The following is a 21,659-nucleotide window of genomic DNA, read 5'->3' on the forward strand; positions in this document are numbered from 1 at the left end:
GGAGAGTGGTAAAGAACGGAGAGGCAGAGAGAAATAAAGACAAGCCAGCATTGGAGGCACAGTCACTATTATCTCTTTACCACCAACCCAGTTCTGGTGCAGAACAAGTTCTAACTTGGTGCATTTTGACAGTTTCGAGTACCCGTTACTACTTAGAGCTCCCAGCAGAAGTTCAGGTCATTTTTTTTCATGGTGGACAGAATCTGTGGGCTACATTTTCCAGTCAAATTGGTGAATTTCTTGCAGTAGCCATAAAACATGTGTGATGCTGTACTGGTGCCAGCTTTACCAGTCTTTTATTGGTGGAACCAGTTCCACCAGCGCAGCATTGGTGGAAAACGTTACACACAAGTAACTTTAAAACCCTCATAACACACTTCCATAGTGCATCTGCACAGGCCTTTTCACTTATGTTGCATAATTAAAGGCTTTCTTTTGACTCTTTGGGCATATTTTAGATTGCTCATTGAGTCATTGTCACACATAAAGCTTTCTAATTTTTGGATTTTGATTTTATTTGGTTTCACACTTTTGGGAGAGTTTCATTATTTGATTGTCCGCTCTTATTAGGATATATTAGAATTTCAATAATTCTTCACCATGACTAATTTTAATTCATAGGCACACTCCGCTGCTAATATTTGTTTAGTCTGACTCTTTCTTCTACTGGTGCTTTTTCATGTTGGTGTAACTACTTCAACTTAATTTAGGATTTTCATTGCTTCTTCTTCATCCTTATCCTCACTGGGTCTAATTTTTATCACTGAAAAATGGAGCAAAGATGAAGACGAACTGATGGAGATCTACGATCTGTGGAATCCTGCGCTTTACCACAGAGTTTGGTGTGTATTTGCCATATCATTTTGGTGACCCACATGGAATAAATTGAATAAATTTTTACCCAGTGATACTCTGTCAGTCATGATTAATTCCCTCGCTTATCTCCCTGCCTTTAACCAGTAGAAGCTGGTGTGAAACTCTTGGTGGCAAATTGATACTGATAGCTGAAGCAGGGGGGGCTTAGTGAAGTGACACCCCGAGCTGTCTTTCACACTGGGGGTCATAGAGGAAAACGCTAAGCTGAGAGTTATCCCTGCTAATACACAGGCACTGCACCATCTGAATCACAACACCAATCACGTTGTTGACGCTAGGCTAAGGGCCAACTATTCAACAGCCCTGGCACCCAGAGGACACTGCAGGAATTCAGATCCATTACACTCCCAGCCTCATCAAAGGGACTTTGGGATTTGGATGCTAAACCTGCTCCAGATGCTCACTGTTGGATTTCACTAAGATGCACTGCAGGGCAAGTGTCATGAGGGCCTATGTCTGCGGCACAGGCAACAAAACCTCAACCAATCCACCGCATTTGCATTGAATTGACGTGCGCCATAAACACAATGGGGAAGACAGCGAAGCAGATGTAAACAACAGCCCACTCTGCTCATCTCTGGACAAAGAAATACACAACAAAATTACCGGATGATCAGGGCCGGAGGCAGCGGGTCCAAACATATGAAGCTGCACCTTCTCGGAGGAAGACGGTGAAGCCACAGTAGTAGCTCACCTGTGGCTGGCACATGCAAATATGCAGCATAGCCATGCACCTTAACCAAATAAGCAGCTGTAGGTGAGCAGATGTTTAATGCAAAACACCATAAGTCCTAAAGTGCTCCACAGCTTGTGATTCCAGCCTGTTGTTGCTCTCCTAAATACATCTTAGTAGTTATGTGAGAATGATCTGTTCTTGGGGAGAATTGGGGAGATTAACTGAGATATCTGGAGCACTAAGGAAATTTTTGAGCTTTTTATGCACCAGATTATACCTTTTGCATCACTTTATGGTAGAAAAAGCAAAAGATAAATATTATAGTGAAATATGTTGCAGTGAGGTTGTTCGGCGTGACTCATCTCATTTAATTTTGTCCCTGCAAGACACGCACAGGCATGATTTTCTCTTCTGTCCTCTTTTGTTTTTGCCTCAGCCCAGAGGTGGAAGTAGGGCTAAAAGACATGGATTTTTATGTCTTGCAGCAGGATATTATTGCATCTGTTGTTTAGGTATGTAACCTGGTTAAATGTGTATATATTTCACCTGCCCAGACAAGTTTCATGTTATTTGGATCAGCAGCTCTCTGTGGCAGAGTTACTGCTGCTGGCTCCACTCTGTGTATGGCAGCATTCACTGATATTAATGCATTCCCAATACTCTTAACACTAAGTGTGGCCATCACCTTACCCTGCCTTAAATCTAATTCTAACTTGATCCTGGGAGCCGAATCTTACGCCCAAAACAAGCCTCTCAAGGGTTGTGGGGGGAAAAAAGGAAGGCCAGCCAGAAAACTCTAACACAATTTAATCACACTTATGGTCTGAAATACAAACAGGTTGTGACAAATATAGCTGGAAATGTGTTTATTTAATTAGGCCCAAGCTGACAAAGTCTCGGCGAGGAGCCTATTGGAATCACTATGCAACATACCCCAAAATGCGCAAAAATCCCCACGGTCGCATGGGACGCGTTCGCAAGTGACCCCTGACCTCATAGGGACGTGGGTCAGGTCGAGACGTTTCCGAAAAGGTATGCTTCGGGGTGACTGGAAAAGCACCTAATTGTTATTGCGCGAATTCGTCATTATTATTCTTTTTTTTCTTTTTAGTATTATACTTTCTCCATCTTCAAACCCAAATTTGACCCCCTGAACATGCACGAAAATTACATATTTTAATATTGCCAAAAACAAACTCAAAAATGCGGCTCCACAACGCCCCCTGGAAAATTCATTTTTCAGGCCCCTATGGGAGAAGCCAAACTCAAGTTTGACCTAGAGTCATGAAATTCTCGTCACACATACATCATGTCCAGACAAACAAAAAATCCTCTTGATGCACGACCCACAGGAAATCCACTAGCTTGGCTTGAAATTTGCCTTTTGCTGAGTCAGCAATTTCGCTCACCTTGTATTTGAGACAGGCATGAAAATTTGTTTCAACATTCTTCAGATACTTCTCATCCAAAAAGTCAGTTGGAGCCATGCCCTATTTTTCACACTGCATCCGTGACCACCACCCCAATGTCAAGATCACGTCGCTATGGAGAACCACAACCTTGTGACACGTATTGCGCAATCACTCACACACTCTTTCTGCACTTTGCCTGACTTTTTTTTTTTGCTCACCTTGTATTTGAGACATCTTCTCCTACAACATTTGACCTACTATCACCAAAATGGCTCAGCATCATCTACAGACATAGGGCATCTAAAGTTATCAAAGGTTTTGTATTCTTTTCAACGGTCTTGTCACATTAGGCCCCTGAAGTTGGCCTTCGTTTTACGAAAATTTCCCGTCCTCTTTCCTGCCATCAGTCGCACATGCTTTGCCCGATCTTCCCCAAAATGGAATCAGTTATGAACAGACGTACACGGAATCCATAAATGGACAAACAATGGTGATTGCTGCAATAGCACCCCCTACAGAACAAAATGAAAATTTGTATGGAGGTCCCTGAAATTAGTTTCTCTGACAGGCATGAAAATTTGTTTCAACATTCTTCAGATACTTCTCATCAAAAAAGTCAATTGGACCCATGCCCTATTTTTCACGCTGCATCTGTGACCACCACCCCAATGTCAAGATCACGTCGCTATGGAGAAACCACAACCTTGTGACACGTATTGCGCAATCACTCACGCACTCTTTCTGCACTTTGCCTGCCATTTTTTTTTCTCTTATGTACTGCACAAGACTTAATTTACATTCATGGATTCAGGGCAACAACTGCACTAGCACGCTGTACAGATGGAACCAAAGCATTACATGGCGAGAATCACATTTAGGTTCTCTGAAATGCATGAAAAAAGGTAGAAAACTTCGAAACAGACAAACAGATAGAATCAACAGTGTTATCATGTCCAACCTTGCCAAGATTTTCCACTTTTGCCACTGGGGATTACATTTGACAGTGGCACACTGCTTGAAAGTGGGATCTCAGGTGGCTTGCTGGTTGGTTGCAAGCTGTTCGCAGGGCAGGTGGTTTGCAGGGAAGGCGGTTTGCATGTGGAAGGAGCAGCGGCTCTCAAGCAGGTCACGGGGGGTTCGCGGGGGCTCACAGGTGGCGAGGGTCTTTAATCGCCGCTTGCGGCTTTAATTCTGTTTGTTTTTTATCTTTGGTTTCCTGTGATAAATGACAGTCACTCTCTTATTTGGATGAGCAGCTCTCAACAGTGTGCTCGTTCTCTGCAGCTACATTTTCAACAGGGGCAGACACACACACACACACACACACACACGTGCATTCAGTGAGTGCATCCTTATGACTGTCCTCTTTTCAAAGCAGTAACTTAATGATTGCCTGCATGTAGCATCTGTAAATTGTATCTACAAAAACATGGGTTACGCTCTCCCAGAATGGGCGCCGCACTAGTTTCGATAAACGCGGGGGTATATTAGAGCCCACCTCGCATCGCACCCTGAAAATTTTACGGTCGTCTCCCGAAGTCCTGATAAATGCTCTCGCCCCGTTGCGTCTCGTTTGTAAATTTCCGCAGTTGTTAAACAATCGTGTCACGAGGACATAAACACAGACATGAATCTTCACCGAGAGCGATTTGTCCAAACCTTGTGTTTGACATTAACAGCTGCTTGCTGTGTATGAGGAAAATAGGAGAGTCACACCTCTGTGTCTGCCCTACATTTTCCTCCCGCTGTTTTTTTTTCCTCGCGTGTGTGTGTGTGTGTGTGTGTGTGTGTGTGTGTGTGTGTGTGTGTGTGTGTGTGTCTGCCTGACTGTGCAGGTTTGTGTGCTGACTGAGAATGGCCCACAACTACTTTCAGCCCCACTCTACAGGGATCACACACAGATTCACAAAGAGGCACAAAAAAACCCCTCTCTCCCTCATTCTTCTCCCTACTTTCTTTACTGCACTTGTGTATACATTTGCGTTTGAGTGCAGTTATGGTACTGCATGCGTGTGTGCGTGTGTGTGTGTTTGTGAGTGTGCAAGAAACTGTTAAAGTTTAATAGCAATGTCAAGGTTAAATGTAGCTTAAATTTTGATTTAAAGTGATTTCTTAGTAGCCTGATCAGTGGATTGAATTGACACTTCATGCTGAATTATGCAAAGTTTTGAATCACTGAAACTGTTTTTTCCACTGATTTTAAATGACTATTACTTTTAAATGACTAGCACTTTTTAATGAATCACTTAAATATTGTCATTTTAAAACTGTTGTAACAACATTAACATGTTACCTGAATGTTTCAGTTTTCAGACTAAATTTGTCAAAAATGTCTTGATGCAAATAAAGTAAGCTGGTGAGCGAGCGAGCATAAATAAGCGAATCGTTGCTTTCTTTGGTGGATGAATGATAAAGCAGGGGAATAATGAACCGACAACCCTTTCTCCTGCACTTTCCTTTCTTCTGTCTTCCTCTGTGTTTTCTTATTTTTGTGTGTGTGTGTGCCCATGCATCACTTTGTGTGCACACTTCCTCCAGGCTCAAGTCATCAGCATTGAAACAACTCCAAAAAAAAAAAAAAAGTGTTTTCTTCCTCTCCGCTAGGATGTTTTGTCCTTAACATTCACTCAGCGTCTGCCAGTGTCGACAGGTGATGCCAAGCAGATGAAGAGAGAAAATGCTCTTTGTTGCTCCTTATGCTCATCCCCCTCTCTCTTTCTGTGTGTGTCTCTCTCTCTCCCCAGGCTGCTGTTTTGTCACGTTTTACACAAGGAAAGCTGCCCTTGAAGCTCAGAATGCACTGCATAACATAAAGACCTTAACAGGGGTGAGTGTGTGTCCTCCATTCTCCTCTGCCTACTTTCTCCTCTAATCACACACTTACAGCAGTACCCTGAGGCGGCCCCGCCCCGACCTATGTGTGTGTGTCAGTGTGAATACGTGGGCATCCACCTCAGTGTGTAGCACTGCTGCCACAGAGCATTTGCGAGCGTGAGTGACCGAGCAGGTGAGCCACTGACTGTCAGGGTTAGTGCAAAACTGGTGAAGGCCATCTTAAAGGCACCCGCTGGAATTTTCTGTTATAAAAGTAAAGTTTAGTTTACAGTCACTGGTTCTTTCCAAGATGTAGAGGGAACATTATGAAAGCCAATAACTATGCTTACTACCCTAACATCCACCAGGTCAGCAGTGACCTGATGGATGCTTAGAGGGTAAAGTGTTGCCTACCTAACAAAAGAACATCAGAGGAACTTTTGATATGTGGACAGACAGAAGCAAATGCACATTTGAAGCCACAGACTTTGGAGCTGCATGTAAAATGATGCAGTTTTTATCACACCGGCTCCTCTGAGCTGATGCGAGATGAGCACAGGCAACAGTTCGGTGAGTTCACAGCAATCGAATAGGCACGAAGCGTCCTGCCTCCTGCGCACTATCCTGAAATCACCCTCAAACAAAGCAAATTGAGTACTTCCAGTAGTGAGAACCTGTCTGAAGCAGACTGCATCCTGCTGTGTGCTACATATGAAATGGTGCAACTGAGGACAGTCTGGGATTCATTTGTGAAAACAGCTCAGGTCATAGATGTGCCAGTCATCAGTCCCATGCATGCTGGCTGCTTGGTTCCACCCTGTTGATCAGAAGTTATAGGGAATGTGGTTCCACATTAGGAGGTTGGAAGGGTTGGAAACAATATAACTCTCAACCATGACATTCGAGTTCAAAACTCATTTTTCAGACTTAGCAGTCGTTATTTCATTTTCACAAGTTGTTTAATTAGCTTCAGACACCAAAAGTAATTGGTTTAGTTTATGCAATGCACCACTTTTTTTAGTTTGGTTTAAAAAAAAATACCCTTTTATAACATTTTATAAAGTTGCATGAACTAACTTGCCACATTTAACACCGTGCAATTCTGCACACAAGATGCATGCTACATAATGTGGGTTGCTCTCCGTTTGTGACTGATTAGACCGGGTATAACAGACTAATGAGCCTGCTAGTAGTTATGTGAGAGTGGGGCACCAACTGCTGGTAACATATCAATGAGCTGACAGCATCAAAATTGGGTGCCAGCAGGTGAGGAGACATTTTCACTGAAAAGCAGGATCTAATACAACGAGTATTGCCAGTGATTATAATTTATCAGCTTTTAGCGTAATGATATCATCCCACTGTTGTTTCGGAAAAGTGTGTTGTCCACATTTATTCTGAAGCAAATCACCCACTCATGCCCACTTTATATTTTCATCACTGGCTTCAGCCGTCTGCAGCAGTTTGTGTTGTGTTCCTCCTCGCTTTTAGCCTGCATGTTCGTCCTTGTGCAAAGATGATTAGAGAACAATCATCAAAACAAGCTGCCACTAGCAGTCAAAAACACTTGTATGTTTATCTGCTTGCTGGCATCTGTTCCTGCGTTTCTGGAAACCCGTGCATATGCCCGACTATCAAGGAGTGTGCTGGTGCTCCATTTTCCAATATCGTTCCCTCCTGTGGCCCAGGAGAGCAATAGAGGAAGTGGGCTGGAGCTTGCTCGCACTCTCACACTTTTAGCCCTGGGTGGATATTTAGAGGCCCCCAGATCCCTTCTGCTCAGGTTATTGGCTGCTTCCCCACCCCTCTCCTCGTCTGCGCCAGCTAACTGGAATCTCATCAGTTGAGCGCCTGCACGCTCTTACTTCTGTCAGTTGGATCAGTGGATAGCCCCCCTGGGCTGGACAGGGTGGATACTACGAATCCCACAAGAGCCGTACATGGGATTTATGCTCAGGCTCCCAATTCAGAGTCAATCTTGTTGTTTTGCACAGAGTCACCGTGTTAATTGCTCGTGGAATAAGTATGTTAAATTTTGTCTGTTTCTCTGCACTACGAGAGCTAGTCACTTATCCCTTGTTGGAGGTGTGAAACAGCCCCTGGGAGGACACAAACTGCAGCAGTTTCAGGATTATAGGAACATGAAATCGCCTTCTTCTACACCATAACACCATCCCTCCCTCTATTCTGTCTGGTCATCCCTCCGCCTCACTTGGTTCTTTCCTGCAGCATCTCTGGTCTGTTTGGGGCTTTTTGATGTCAGGTACCAGTAAATTTGGCTCTATATTTGGCAGAGAAGCAGAGGAAGCATCACAATATCTCAGGGTCTTCAAACTTCAACACAAATTATGCTACCTGAGCTTAAAAAAAATGCATTTGCTAGCATTTAAATATGTCTGTCGGCGCATTGTAATGATTCTAGTGGTAATGTCTCTCACGCTTATGGAAGCCTAAGAAGAATATACTAAAAACTCTTTTTTCACATAGTTTAAATGAGGGTTAGGATTGATCTTTGCACTCAGGACTCCTCTCTATCAGCTTGTTACAGCTGTTGCTCCATCACTCACAAAGCCAACAAACTGTGCACATAATATTTTTCAGAGACGTCCTTCATAGCGAGGTTTTCTAGCCTCACTGTTCCAGCCTAGGACGGAGGCAGCAGCCCTGATGACCAAATAACTGCAGTTTAACAAGCTGAAGTAGTTTGAAAGGAATTCTGATGTAAATGATCAGCATGTGTTGACACTCAGTGGGAGTTTTTCTAGGGCTTTAATTTAATTTTATTTTTGGTGATGCTCTGAATCTGGTTTATTTCTCTTTCATTTAGTTAGCGTCAGTTTTCAGCTGTGCCTTTTGGCTCAATGAGAAGTTGAAACAGAACAAACTCTGGATCGCCCCCGTCACACACGGCATCATCTCTACTGTCATGATGGAGTTTTAAAAAACAGACTTGGTGGATAAAAATGTAATAATTTAATCAATAAGACATCTCAGGTAAGCCGTATTTTATCCTTGATAAAAATAATAATTTAGCAGAGGTAGGGACATGTGAACCACCCATCCTCCCCAATAAATCACACCCTGCATACAGTTGAGTTATCGTAGACTTCTGTACCACTGTGCACACTTTTAAAACAAATTTTCAAACCCCAAATAGAGTCTTTCAAGCTCTTTGTGGTCCCAGCTTTGGGTTAGGGCAGTCCATTTGTAGCCTCGAGAGCCGCACTGAGCCACTCACTATTGCTTGTAGAGATTGTAGCTTTTTACCAATTGCTGTAACAGAGAAAATATGAGTTTTTAAAAATGAAACTAAAAGTTGCTTCTTTGAAAAAAGAACCTGCAGAGCCCAGCGGTGAGATTTGAGAGGCTGCTCGTACATACTGGGAGAGATTTTAGTCTCAGTAAGCTCATTTTTTTTGTTCATGAAAAGCTTCTGGGAGCAGGAAATATTAAAAATGTCCAACAAGAAAAAGCAGGTGACACGTATCAGCAGCACAATATACGTGTAATTAAACCTGCATCGCATTCATCATGTCAGAATTGGACAACGCCGGCTTATGTAGTTCTCCTGCACTGATGGACGGATATGATTTTAGCGCACACTTGCAAAACACTAAATCAATAGCAGCATAATGATGGATCATTGAGCGGTTTATGCAGGATTTTTGTTTTTAAACTGGCTTCACCTCAGCTCAAAATGAAAAAAAGGGCAAAAAAAAAATCAAATGAGGGGAAGGATCCAGCGGGAGACAGGAATAAACAGATGATGAGGATGGCGGATTAATTGCTGAATGAGGCATGTCAAGACAAAAGGAGAGCAGACAGAGAGAGGGAGAAATTGAGCAGGAGGTTAGCAAAGGTGATGGGCAGATGGACAGGAAAAAGGTGGAGTAGAGCACTCCAACATGCTCGAGGGCAAAGCAATAAACGGGGCGCAGTTAAAAACCAATACCTGCTTATTAACTTCCCCACTCTCCTGGCTTGTAAAAAGCCAGCAGAACAATGTTTGTATTGGCACTCATCCCCTCCCTCGCTCTATCTCTCCTTCCAAACCCAAGGCCCTAACAGGCAGAGATGCAATCAGAGTGGAAAGCTGGACGGGGGCCAGATTGGAGAAAAGGGCACCGGTATTGGCAGTGCCGACTGGCAGCCATGTTGGTTTAGGGCGAAAACAGTTGAATGTCTGCCATTTTTTGAGAAAGGGGATAAGTGAAGGGGGCCTGTGGCTTACGTGATGAATCTCTCCCCATTCGGCTCTCACAGAGGTGACGGCGATGGTGAGAGCAAAGCGTCGAGGTGTAGGCTTTCAAGCCAGGTGAAAAACAAGAGAGAGAGGGAGAAAAAAAAAATGGCTGCGCTGTTTGATGCTTTCCTGCCAGCCCTCAGTCTCTCACACATCTCCATCACTCCTCAACTGTCTCTCCTGAAGATTTGTCAGCGATCTGTCAGTGCATTCATGCCAAATGTATGCATGTGTGATTGTATGCGTGCAGAATGTGTATATTTATGTCAGCACCAGACCTGCCTGTCACATGTCAGCGGTGCAGTAATGTTTCCCGGGAATATGCAGGTCACAACAGGAACTGAACGTTGTAAGAATTATTTCTTCTCAGTTTCAGCTCAGTTTTATCAAAAGTAATTTTCATTTATTCATTTTTGGTTGCTTGCTTCAGTTTTCTTTAGCTTTAGTTTTTTACCTGCTGCAAGAAGATACGGGTCACTGCAGATACTGCTTGAAAGCCTTGAGTTTTCATTATGGATGACACCAATTCAGCTCAATTCAATTTTATTTATATAGCACCAAATCACAACAAACAGTCACCTCAAGGTGCTTTATATTGTAAGTTAAAGACCCTACAATAATTACAGAGAAAAACCAACAGTCAAAACGACCCCCTATGAGCAGCACTTGGTGACAGTGGGAAGGAAAAACTCCCTTTTAACAGGAAGAAACCTCCAGCAGAACCAGGCTCAGGGAGGGGCAGTCATCTGCCACGACCGGTTGGGGGTGAGGGGAGAGAGACAGGACAGAATTATTGATGAATATAAAAAGAGGATGAAAGAAAGAGAGCAAAACACAGCTCACAAACAGGTAATGTGTCAAGGCACCAACGCCTAAAGCAACAAAGTCAAGCTCAGTCACATCCTCTTCCTAGCAAGTCAGCTGATCAACCCACAGCAGCTGATGGCTCCTCCTTCAGTTGGCAAATCACAAGTTGCCCCATTTCAGCTGCTCTAGCCTGCCTACACCTGCTGTTGCCTCTGCAAGCTGCTTTGCAACCCAGTTCCTCCTTTTGATGCTGTTTCTGACTCATATCTGTTGTCACTGTGCTTCCTTTCTTTTGTATCAGGCTTATCATATATGCACATGGAAATCCAGATTGCCTCAGGTGGAAATAACAGACTTAGTTGTAGTTCACCAATTCTGAAGAAGCACTCGCTGTGTAGTGCAGGTAAAGGGCTTTTCTGCACCCACATTTTCTGAACCACCCTTGGACTGCTGTTTTGCGTCTGGACAACCATCCTCACACCATCATCTTTCAAACAATGGAATTTGTGACCGTTCATGAATCCAGGCATTCATGTTTTCACGGTCAATAAAACTGCGTTCAGTTTGACTATTCCACCTCAGTAATAGCAGTGTCGCTAGGCAGCTCAGCACATAAATCAGCAGGTGGATTAATCCATAAAAAGTAAAGAGAAAATAAAAAACAAAAATAATGAGTTTTCTGCACGGCACACACACGTAGAGGCTTTTCGGCGAAGACAGATAGGCAAGACTGTTTCTCTAAAACAACAGCTTTCACTGAAGTTGTTTCTAATGACGCGCTAATGAAGCTCGGGGGGGGTGGAGACAAAGTGTGTGCGTCTGTCTGCGTGTGCGTGTGTTGCCTGGAGAGCCGTGTGTTCATCTCTGCAACTCTAATAGCACTGGAGAGGGCTAAATATGCTTCTTCTCCTCTCTCGCTCACACACAAACTCGCACACACACACGCACACACAAAGCCCCATAACCCATCTATCGTCGAAAAACATGCCCTGTACCCCTGGAGCGATGTAAAGCCATAAGACCCAACCCCTGCTGCACGGACTGATCCACACCCCTGTGTGACTCTTTAACACACACACACACACACACACAAACTCTGCACTTTTATGTCCTCGCAAGCATATGCCCCAGCACAGCCTGAGTTTATTGCATTATTTTTCTCCCCCCTTTCACCTTTTTTTAATGCCCCCCTCCCGATCCACTCCACGCTAACACAACGCTGAGGTGCACACACTAACAGCAACACACGGCGAGTTAAAGCCTGTCAGCCAGCCTGTCAGACAAGGTTGTTTTAGATTTTCCACTAAATTGAACTCTTTCATTAGTGGCTGACAGATGTCTAAATGCCCAGTGTCTCCCCCCCCATTTCCATCTTTGACGCCCGCCGAGTGGGCCCCGGGGCTGCTGCTCCCCATCTGAAGCTGGGTTGGAGGAAAGAGGGTGGAGAGAGGATGGAGTGATGGAAGGATGAGGGGAGGGGTGAGAGCAAATCTAGGACGTGTCCTCTGGAGTGCCCTCCAGCTTGGAGAAGTTCAGTCTCTTTATCCTTGGTTTTCTTTTCTCACTCTCTCCACCTCTTGCCCTCTCTCCATCCCTTGCTCACTTTCTCTTTTTCTTTTGTCCTGTTGAGTCTCTCACTCCATCTCTGTCCCTCTCCATCGCTCCTTTTTCTTTGTGAAAAAGGATGAAAAAGCCCTTTGATTCACAGTTTTTCTCAAGGATATTTCTTTCTGACAGTAAGACGGAGGGGAGGGGTGGGAGGCGAGGGAGAGGGAGGTTGGCTGGGATGGTGTAGAGGGTGGGATGGGGGGGGGTTCACAGAGGGGGTGGGGGCATCAGACGCGATCAGTCAAGCCCAGTCGTCCATGTGGGCGGATCAGAGCGTTTGTTGAGCGCCAAGCTTGATAAGAAGCGTGGGGCTCATTAAAAGCTACCATCACACTGAGACCACACACACACACACACGTGCAGGTCCCCACTTCCCTTACCTTTCTGCTGGTGAGATAATTAGTGATGCTCCACTGCCAGAGCACAAGCACAAGGTTGTGTGTGTTCAGACATCAAAGGCCCTCATCAAAGTAAGCGTGATCCCAAGCAAGGTTAAGGTTTAAAAGCAGCAATTTACAGTCCGGAGACAAAAGCCATTTAATCGGTCATTTATTATTATTTCAAGTTGGCGGACAAAGCTGCAGACAGAAGCAGCAGCGATAATGTGCATTATCAGTTTGAGTGATGTGAGGAGTCATATTCTTTCATGCACAAGGCCTGGTAGTCTTAAGATTCCCACTGTTCAGGTCTTTGAAGGGAACTCGTGAGCTCACTTTGAAACATCGGACGACCGTGGCTGCTTTCTCACTGCAGGCCTAAATGTTTACTGGAGGTCATTTTTGCCTCATGACATCCGTATTTAAAAGTAAAATAAAGTGCTCTTCAGAAGACTTAAGCCACCCCTCGTTTCTTTAGAGCTTGCTTCCAAGGAGACAGAGTTTCTTGTCATTTTTTAAGGTGGTCTTGAGCAAAAATTCTCCAGGCCTTTTTTATTTTTTTGGACTCATAAGATGAGCCAGTGTTGTGTGTACATATAGCAGACAACTTTCTTTAGTTGAGTCGATGGAAAATGCCAAAGGGAACGCAGTTTGACAAGTATAAAATTGTATTTTTGCACTAACAAGGTGATTCCCAAAGAGCCAGAAACAAAAAATCTTGGTATGGTGTGCAGTGTGCCTTTTAAAATTTTTGAGGAAAGTGAACAAGTTGAGGACAAAAGAAGAAGTGGCTAACCTAAAAAAGAACCATCTAGAGCAGATGAACAGTACCTGAAAATCATGTCCTTAAGAAATTGGAAAAAAATCAGCATTGACTTGAGAGATGCATCTTCAGCTGATCCATCTACTGTTTGACAAAGCTTCATCTTTCTATCAAGAAGCCATTTTTAAGGAAGAGAAATGGGAAGAAAAGGCTGAGGTGTGCCAAATTACTCAGGAACTGACCTGGAAACAGGTGTCATGGAGTGATAAACCCAAATTTGAAAATTTTCATCAATTCAGGCTATGTTGAAGAATAAAGGTGGTCATACTAAAAAATGACTTTCAAGCTCATAAATAACATTTATGCTCTAGTCATATATTAATATTATGTTAATATTATGTTGAAGCATTTGAATCAACGATGATCTGACCAATTAGTTTATTTTAGGTTCAGTTCAGATTACAGTAGCCATCTTAAGGCACTTTATATTGTGAGGTAAAGACCCTCCAACAGTGCAGATAGATAGAAACCCAATGAGCCACTGTGGGGATTTAAAAAAATCCCTTTTAACAGAAGGAGACCTCCGGCAGAACCAGGCTGAGGGAGGGCAGCCATCTGCTATGACTAGGGGGTGAATGGAAAGAAAAGAGAACATGAGACAACAAATACCGAACAGGACAAAGACAGATATTAGGAAATCATAAGAGGGTAGGCAATATTTAAATAATTACTTTTGTGGATTTGGTCATTCTTAGTTAGCGAGGAATGTTTGGCTCATATCTGCAGTTCTCTTGTAGGCCACATTTGGACTTTGCTGACAGCACTGACTTGGAGGGAATTTAGCATCCTCAGCTAAGCAACAAGAAGAAGTTCTATCGGCCAAATGTTGGGTATCTGACCCAGTCAACATTTACCAGCTCTGTAACTGAGCAACTGCTAAAAGTGTCCCAGTTAAGCCCCAAATGTGTCCACTGGCAGGGCGTTGGTGTGACACGGGTCTTATTGCTTACCCGTGGAGTCCCAGAGGCGAGGAACCCAAACAGCCATGCAGACAGTTTGAAAAGAAAAAATAAACCTCCATGTCTATCCAATCTTCATCAACAAGCAAACAAATTTATTGCTTGATCTCCATGTTCTAAACATTCACTGGATTTTGCAAAAAACTGTTCTTCAACTTTGGTTTATTGTGGACCGTTTCCCGGTCTAATGAGGAGTTCTGGGATTTAGGAAAAAAAATCACTAAACTAGGAGTTTGTTAACAACCTGTAAAAATCATTCGAGTATTCCAGTTATTTTGTTTGTAAAAAAAAAAAAAAGAAAACAGATGCAGCCTCAGGGTCTGGGAAGTGGAATCGTGGAACGGCCTTCAAACTGCATCCTTTCTCCTGGCCAGCAGGAGGCTCTGTTCACAAAAGAAGACCTTCTCTACCTTGTGATCGCTACCATATGAGCGTGCAGTGACCCCGAGCTACCTCTCATACACAGGTGACCAATTGTTGATGTCACCCTACTGGTTTCAGGACAACTAATGGAGTGATTGCCCATATTGATCTCTTATATCCCATCTGTGGTTTAAGTCATGTTGGATTTTTGTAGAAGTTATCAAAAGTGAAAGGCATGATGAAATAGAATGAAGTTATCATGTTAATTTAGCCTGTGTACACACACACAGCTCCCAATACTCAAGAGTATTGTACCCCCTTAATCTCAAAATGCTCTCCCAGCTTTCTGTTTATGGTGTTAAGCCAACTGTGAACTTGTTTTTTTTAACAAAAAATAAAATGTCCCTCAGTGATCAAAATAGGATGTCAGCTAGCTGTTAGATCACCAGCTTTTACCTGAGAATGATCAGAATCAGCTCCAATCACCACTGATCGATTCATTTAAGCTTCTGAGTATAATCCAGAAAACTCTATTACACACACACGTATAAAAAGCTATCAGCAGCCATTTTTCAGCTGCTGCCTCTGTGTTTGAAGTGTGTGTGAGCAGCAGGGGGATGAATGTCCACAGCCTGTCAGTCAGTGTGCGTTGTTTGTTTAAGTGCAAGCCCATTACACGTATCGCTGCTCTATCACAATAGCTCTCCACTCAACACTTAAGAAGCACCCGAGCCAACCGCAAGAAAAAGAGATGAAGTAACTCTCACTGACTGATACAGCAGCAGATTTACTCCTCAGTCCTTTTAAAGATGCCACGGTCAAGCTCCCATGAAACCAGACCGCCGTAACCGCCCAAGGACCTGGGAAGTAGTCGTAGCTTGTGCTAAGCCGAAAACAGCAGACGTACGGCAGTGTAGGATATTAAGTTTGCCATGTAGTAAGCCGTGAGCCATCAAACATTCATGTGTTATAGCCTGGAGGATATTATGCAACAAGCTGAAAGGTTAGACCTCGGACAAGTGGTTTATGAAAAAAGTTGAATGGAGGCAGCTGACCGGTATCCAGCTATTAGACCAGCACACACTGATGTTTTAAATATGTGTCTGTGTGTGTGTGTCCCCATCTTTAAATCCTGCTCAGCTCCTCGCAGATCATTTAAGTCCAGCAAAAACAACAGTGGTTCATTCATTGCAAACACACACACACACACACACACACACACACACACACAAATACACACACATCCATTCCCACAGCAGTGTCATTACAGAGGCTCATTATCGAAATCAATTCAATTAAAGCCTGTAATTGCTGTAGTGAAACCCAAATGCTATCGCAAACAGAGCTGAAGTAAGGCAAACCTCATCGATGCGCTGACCCTCAGTGTGTGTGTGTGTGTCAGCATGTGTGCTCTTATTTAACTAAAGAAATATTAATCGCTTGTTTCAAATTAACTTCCCTAACCCCTCTTTTCTCTCCAAGTTGGTGGCAGCATTTAAGCATATTGATTCATGTTGAGGGGTGGGGGGTGGAAAAGAAAGGAGTGAGTGTGTGTGTGTGGAGGGGGGGGGGGTGTAAATGCAGGCTAACTATGTTAAACACTTAGTGTGGAGACGCGACGCAGCATAGCTAATGCCAAATCCCTCAATCATTCTGCTCACACACACACACGCGGTGGGTTAATTGTTTACCGAGCTAAATGAAGTGGGGATAATGTAGGCTAACTGTGTACTAAGCGCTGCTAAGATGAGGGATATTGTAAAGGACAATTTGATTTATAGTTGCTTGTTTGATGAAAGGAGAACGAGCATAAAAGTCACTCTTTGTCTGGGTGGAGGTGTTTGTCAGAATGATGACAGGTTGAAGGGTGTACTTGTAATGCCTCAAGTGTGTGTGTGTGTGTGTGTGTGTGTGTGTGTGTGTGTGTGTGTGTGTCTCTGCAAGAACGGAAAGTCACCTGAAGCTGACTTTTTATTAGCATCTTTTTATTTTCATGTGATATTGGGCATTTCAGTCCAATAATGAGGCCAGTAATGTCACTGACTTCATGAGGAGTAAAGTCAAACTATAGGAAAGTGATTGTTTAAGCTGCTTCAGGAACTTAACTCATGCATGGAAAATGAAGCACAATTTAAAACTATTTTAACATGAACACATGACTCTGAACCTGCACTTTTCAATTTCAGCAGAATCACGTGCATTGAGATTAAAATAATTCACCAGAATCCAAAAACTTTAATTTCCCATCACAAGAGAATAAAACTGCGGCCTTGAATAAATTAAGGAATGGAAGTAAAAAATGTGCTCTACACATGAAAAAGAAACATGGTTGGCAAAAACGAAAGACAAATGTGTTAATTATGGCTGTGAGTCATGCAGCAAAGTACAATATGTGTATAATGCACTGTTGGAAATAGAAGATTGTATGAAGAACATCCAAGAAACCTGAGTAGAGATCCACGACAACTTGGCCAGTCTTATATAGGGTGCACTATTTAAGTTTCTTCAGCCTGTCTATCACTGTGTCGCTTCTGCAAGCTGCTTTGCAACCCACCCCCACCCCAGCTCCACCATTTCTTGCTCCTTCTAACCCACTCAACATCACATTTGTTGCCAGTGATGCCTGCTTTATTTTTTCTGCATTGTGTACATGAACTCCAAGGACAGAGCTGCATCTACATTGTGATGTGGTTTAATTTAACCAGTTAGTTTTTAAGAATGATATTCTCTTTAGTGGAATCAAAGTATCAGTGACAGTTCTCTGTGTGTGGTTGTCTGGAGGTCATATGCGCGCTGCTACGCCTCTTACTTTTTGGGCGTGTTTGCTTGAGACATACTTTTAGGTGTCTGTGTTTGTGTGTGCGTGCGTGCGTGCGTGGCCGGTCGTATGCTCTCGGTCACTGATATTGAATCCCAACTGCGAGGGCCATCTGTCTGACTTTGACCCAGCAGCTCACCGTCACACCTTCAGAGAAGACGGAGGAGAAGGAGTGTGTGTTCGCCTCCTTTGTGTGTGTGTGTGTGTGAGACATGGGATGAGGTGAAACAGTGTTTATGTGCTGCCGTACAGTTTTTGGCATACACGGTCTGTTCATGTGAACTTGGCCCTTGCTTTGAAGGTGCCAACTGCTGACAGAGGGCATACACATCCACAGTGGCACACTCCTTACACAACACACACTCATTCTCCTCCCAGCGTGAGCCTCGAGTCTGTCCTCTGGCTCCGGGACAAGTCAACCTCTGACCTTTAAAAGCACCGGGGCATTCCTGCAAGACGTCAGCAGGCAAGAGGAGGCGGCAGGGGATAACATTAACCCAAGAGCAGCAGTTAACATTGGGGAAGTGTAGGGTTTCCTGCACACGCGATACACTCAGAGGGGCTATTTTACAACCAGCATGGGGGTTGGGCAGGGCCCACAGGCTGTCTGAATGCAGACCAGGTTGCTGGGGCTCTGTCCACGATGAGAATGTAAAGATAAAAAAGTGGAAAGTAAAGGAGGTGGCCTGTGGATGGCATTTCATCAGCTAGTCCGACAGATAGACACCTCGTATCAGACAGGAAGGAGGTGGCGATTAAAGAGACTGTCCTATAACTGGAAGGTCATAAAATCCATCCAGGCTGCCCACTGCATCCTGATCCTTCTGCTCTAATGTAGACTCCGTGGTTCACTCAGGTGGTGGAAAAATCTTCTGGTGATGAGATGAGTTAATCTCGGACCTGCCACGCTTGTGGACAAATTAAACCTTGCCATTTTTCATACGAGTAAAAGGGGAATTGTGCATAATGTAAAGACACACCCAAAGAGAGCCCACGTACTAATCTGCTTCTACAGCATATGTGCAGTTTTTGCTTATAAAACCACAGCAGACGGTGTAGCCACTGAGACACCACTCATCTCCATCTTGTTGTTTTTGGAGCCAGAAGTAACCATGTTTGGAGGAGATGATGAAGTGCTAAACTATCAGGAAACTTGGTTAGTAAGGTGCTTCCGTGGATTGTTTGGGTGCACAGATGCCTCCGACAGATACTGGCTTGTTAGCGCTAAGAAGCAGGCCAATAAAATCCTGGAGTTCCACTCGCCACATTAGAAAACAGACTTCTTGGACAGGATTTTCATATCAGGCTGTAAACATGTTTATTTCTGCTCTAAACGTAACATGGTACTCTATGGAGATTGCCTCACTTTTAGAGTCAGCCTCAAGTGGCCATTAAAGGAACTGCAACTGGAGATGGTCGCTTAGGTGCATCCTGAGCGAAGTGAGTTAATGATATCTACTGTGCCAAAGAGAACTTGGAAGGGAGTAATGGATAAATGGTCCCCCATGTATATATATGCACTTTTTAATATCACTGCAGTGAAGGTTCTCTATATGTATTCATTTGAGAAAATTTTGGATAATTTAGCCAGTCATATTATTTTATGACCGCCTCACACCCACATGTGAACTGTGTTTCTGCAGCTCTCCGTGGAGTCGCGGTGCCTCGGATACAGGAGGGCCTAAATTAGGCTTTTTGCGCATACCGAGTTATTATTTTGATCAGGTAGCTTGAAGAGAATCAGCTGTAAAAGTCAGCATGTGGCAGCTGTTATTTCAGTTTGTCAGAACAGTCCTTCCATTTTCGGCGCTGCTCATTTCATTTTCAGATTGGAGCCGCAGCTTATGAAAATTAAGCCCAGGACGAGCCCACTTACGTCTGTTCAGTTGATTTTACTTTTTTAGTGTAATCATATAAATTTAATGAGGAGTCAGTGAGGAATAAGATGAGTTTAACAACCTTAAAGCTGCTTAAGGGAAAACAAACAGGTAATGTGTATATTGGGGAGCTCCCACTTCCAACAACAGGTGATCACAAATTTTAGCTGCTCACATGTGATGAGCACTAAACTTTATGAGATTTATGAGTTGCAATAAAATCAAATCCCCCGAATGAGCTTACAGTCATCACAGGTTCTGGTTTCCAGGTAGCTGCTGTCCAAATCCAGCATGCTAATAATAATAATAACATATTGCTTTAAAGCAGCTAAAAGGAACTATTATTATCAGCAATGTGGCTTTTAAACAGCAGCAACATGGTGGCTCGGCAACTCATTATTACTGGCGTGAGCGGTGACTTTCTGTCTGCGCATTAATATGTAAATTAAATGTTAATCGATTTTCAAAGGTGTGCATTTATCATGTATTTTACAGCAGTGCACAGTGTGACTCAGTCAATCAGAACCGAGCTATATGCAGTTTCCAACAAGGCAATTCAGGCGCTTGAAAAATGATTATAAAAACAAAAGGTGACACTTTACTTCAAGTGCACTGCGGATGCACTACAAGCAGATAATAAGCCCCTTAAAGCGCATGCAAACTTTCACCACTAATAATCAAAACATCGGGAAATTACCTTCAATTCGACTTTGTGTCATTAACTGTACAGCCGCGCTGTGAAGGATTTCTCATTTTTCCTATTTTGTAAATCTTGTTGTTGATTAATTATTATGTGGTGGCTTAGAGTGGCTTATGAAAACCACTTCAATTAAAGATTCACCAAGAAAGCCGATTCAGTTCTTGGCTGGAAAGAGGGAGAATTAACACTTATGTAGGCTGCAGCAGGTAAACAGGGAGTAGATTCAGCTGCCTGGTGACTACACGTGTACATTTATAAAGCTAAATGCCAGCGCAGCATCGGGGCAGCTGCACACGTGGCGTTATGTTGTGGAGTTTTTGGTTCTCTGGGCTTTTTATGAGCCTGAGCACGGCGAGGACTTAGTAGTTGTGCCGGGCCCCCGCAGAGCGCATAATGAATGGCAGACTGCGGCTGTGGGCCTGCCAGGCGAGAAGAAACCTCACAGTGGAATTGTGGGATAGCGGAGGAGAGTCTTGCTTTGTGGATCTCAGCGGGAACTCGCCAAGATCAAACATGTCGACAGTGCCACCCGCCCACCGGGCATTCTGGGTAGACAGACCTGAGGAGGAGACGCCTGAAAGCCAGACATAGTGTGTGTGTGTGTGTGTGTGTGTGTGTGTGTGTGTGTGTGTGTGTGTGTGTGTGTGTGTGTGTGTGTGTAGCTTTTGGCAGTGTTTTTCAGGAGTGAATGACGGCAGTGCGGCGGATGCTGTCATGCCTTTTGTTTTGGTTTTTTGTGTTTTTGTTTTTTGCCTTTGGAGGACATACTTTGAAATGGATTAATGCAAACTGACTTGATGTGACTTCCAGGTTTGCTTTGACATGACTTTCCTTCCTTTGATGTGGCTTCAACACACACACACACACACACACACACACACACTCCTCATCCATGTCCCTGCATTTGTCCTTGTGTTAGTGATACTGTACTGAGACTCTAGCCTGAAGGGTTGCCGATTATTTCTGTCCAGTCTGCGGCCCTCTTCGCTCCGTCTATCCCCTCCTTTTCCCTCCATCTGAGCGTTTGTCGTTTTCTTTTTCATCTTTGCTGCCTCTTGTTCGATCATCTGTTTTTCTCAGGTCATGTCTCACTCACAGCTTTTCTTTCTTCTTTCATTCGTCCTTCTCTTAAGGTTGTAATTTATTGTTTTTATCTTTCTTCCTTCTTCTCTTTTTCTTTTCTTTCTTCCTTCTTTCTTTCTTATTTTCTTCTCTATCTATCTATCTATCTATCTATCTATCTATCTATCTATCTATCTATCTATCTATCTATCTATCTATCTATCTATCTATCTATCTATCTATC

The 21,659-nt window shown here is 43.6% G+C and overlaps 1 protein-coding gene across 6 annotated transcripts in view; it reads left to right on the forward strand.

Moving 5' to 3' along the window:
• The window catches only part of celf2 (cugbp, Elav-like family member 2), a 217,608-nt gene that overhangs the window by 144,598 nt on the left and 51,351 nt on the right, over positions 1-21,659 (forward strand). For all 6 annotated transcript variants that reach the window (XM_030719968.1, XM_030719969.1, XM_030719963.1 and 3 more), the window contains one exon: positions 5,709-5,791. In XM_030719968.1, the coding sequence (XP_030575828.1) occupies positions 5,709-5,791 (83 nt within the window). The remainder of the gene's footprint in view (positions 1-5,708; positions 5,792-21,659) is intronic.

This window comes from Archocentrus centrarchus, chromosome 23 (assembly GCF_007364275.1).
Source record: "Archocentrus centrarchus isolate MPI-CPG fArcCen1 chromosome 23, fArcCen1, whole genome shotgun sequence".
In the NCBI taxonomy this organism is placed as follows: domain Eukaryota; kingdom Metazoa; phylum Chordata; class Actinopteri; order Cichliformes; family Cichlidae; genus Archocentrus; species Archocentrus centrarchus.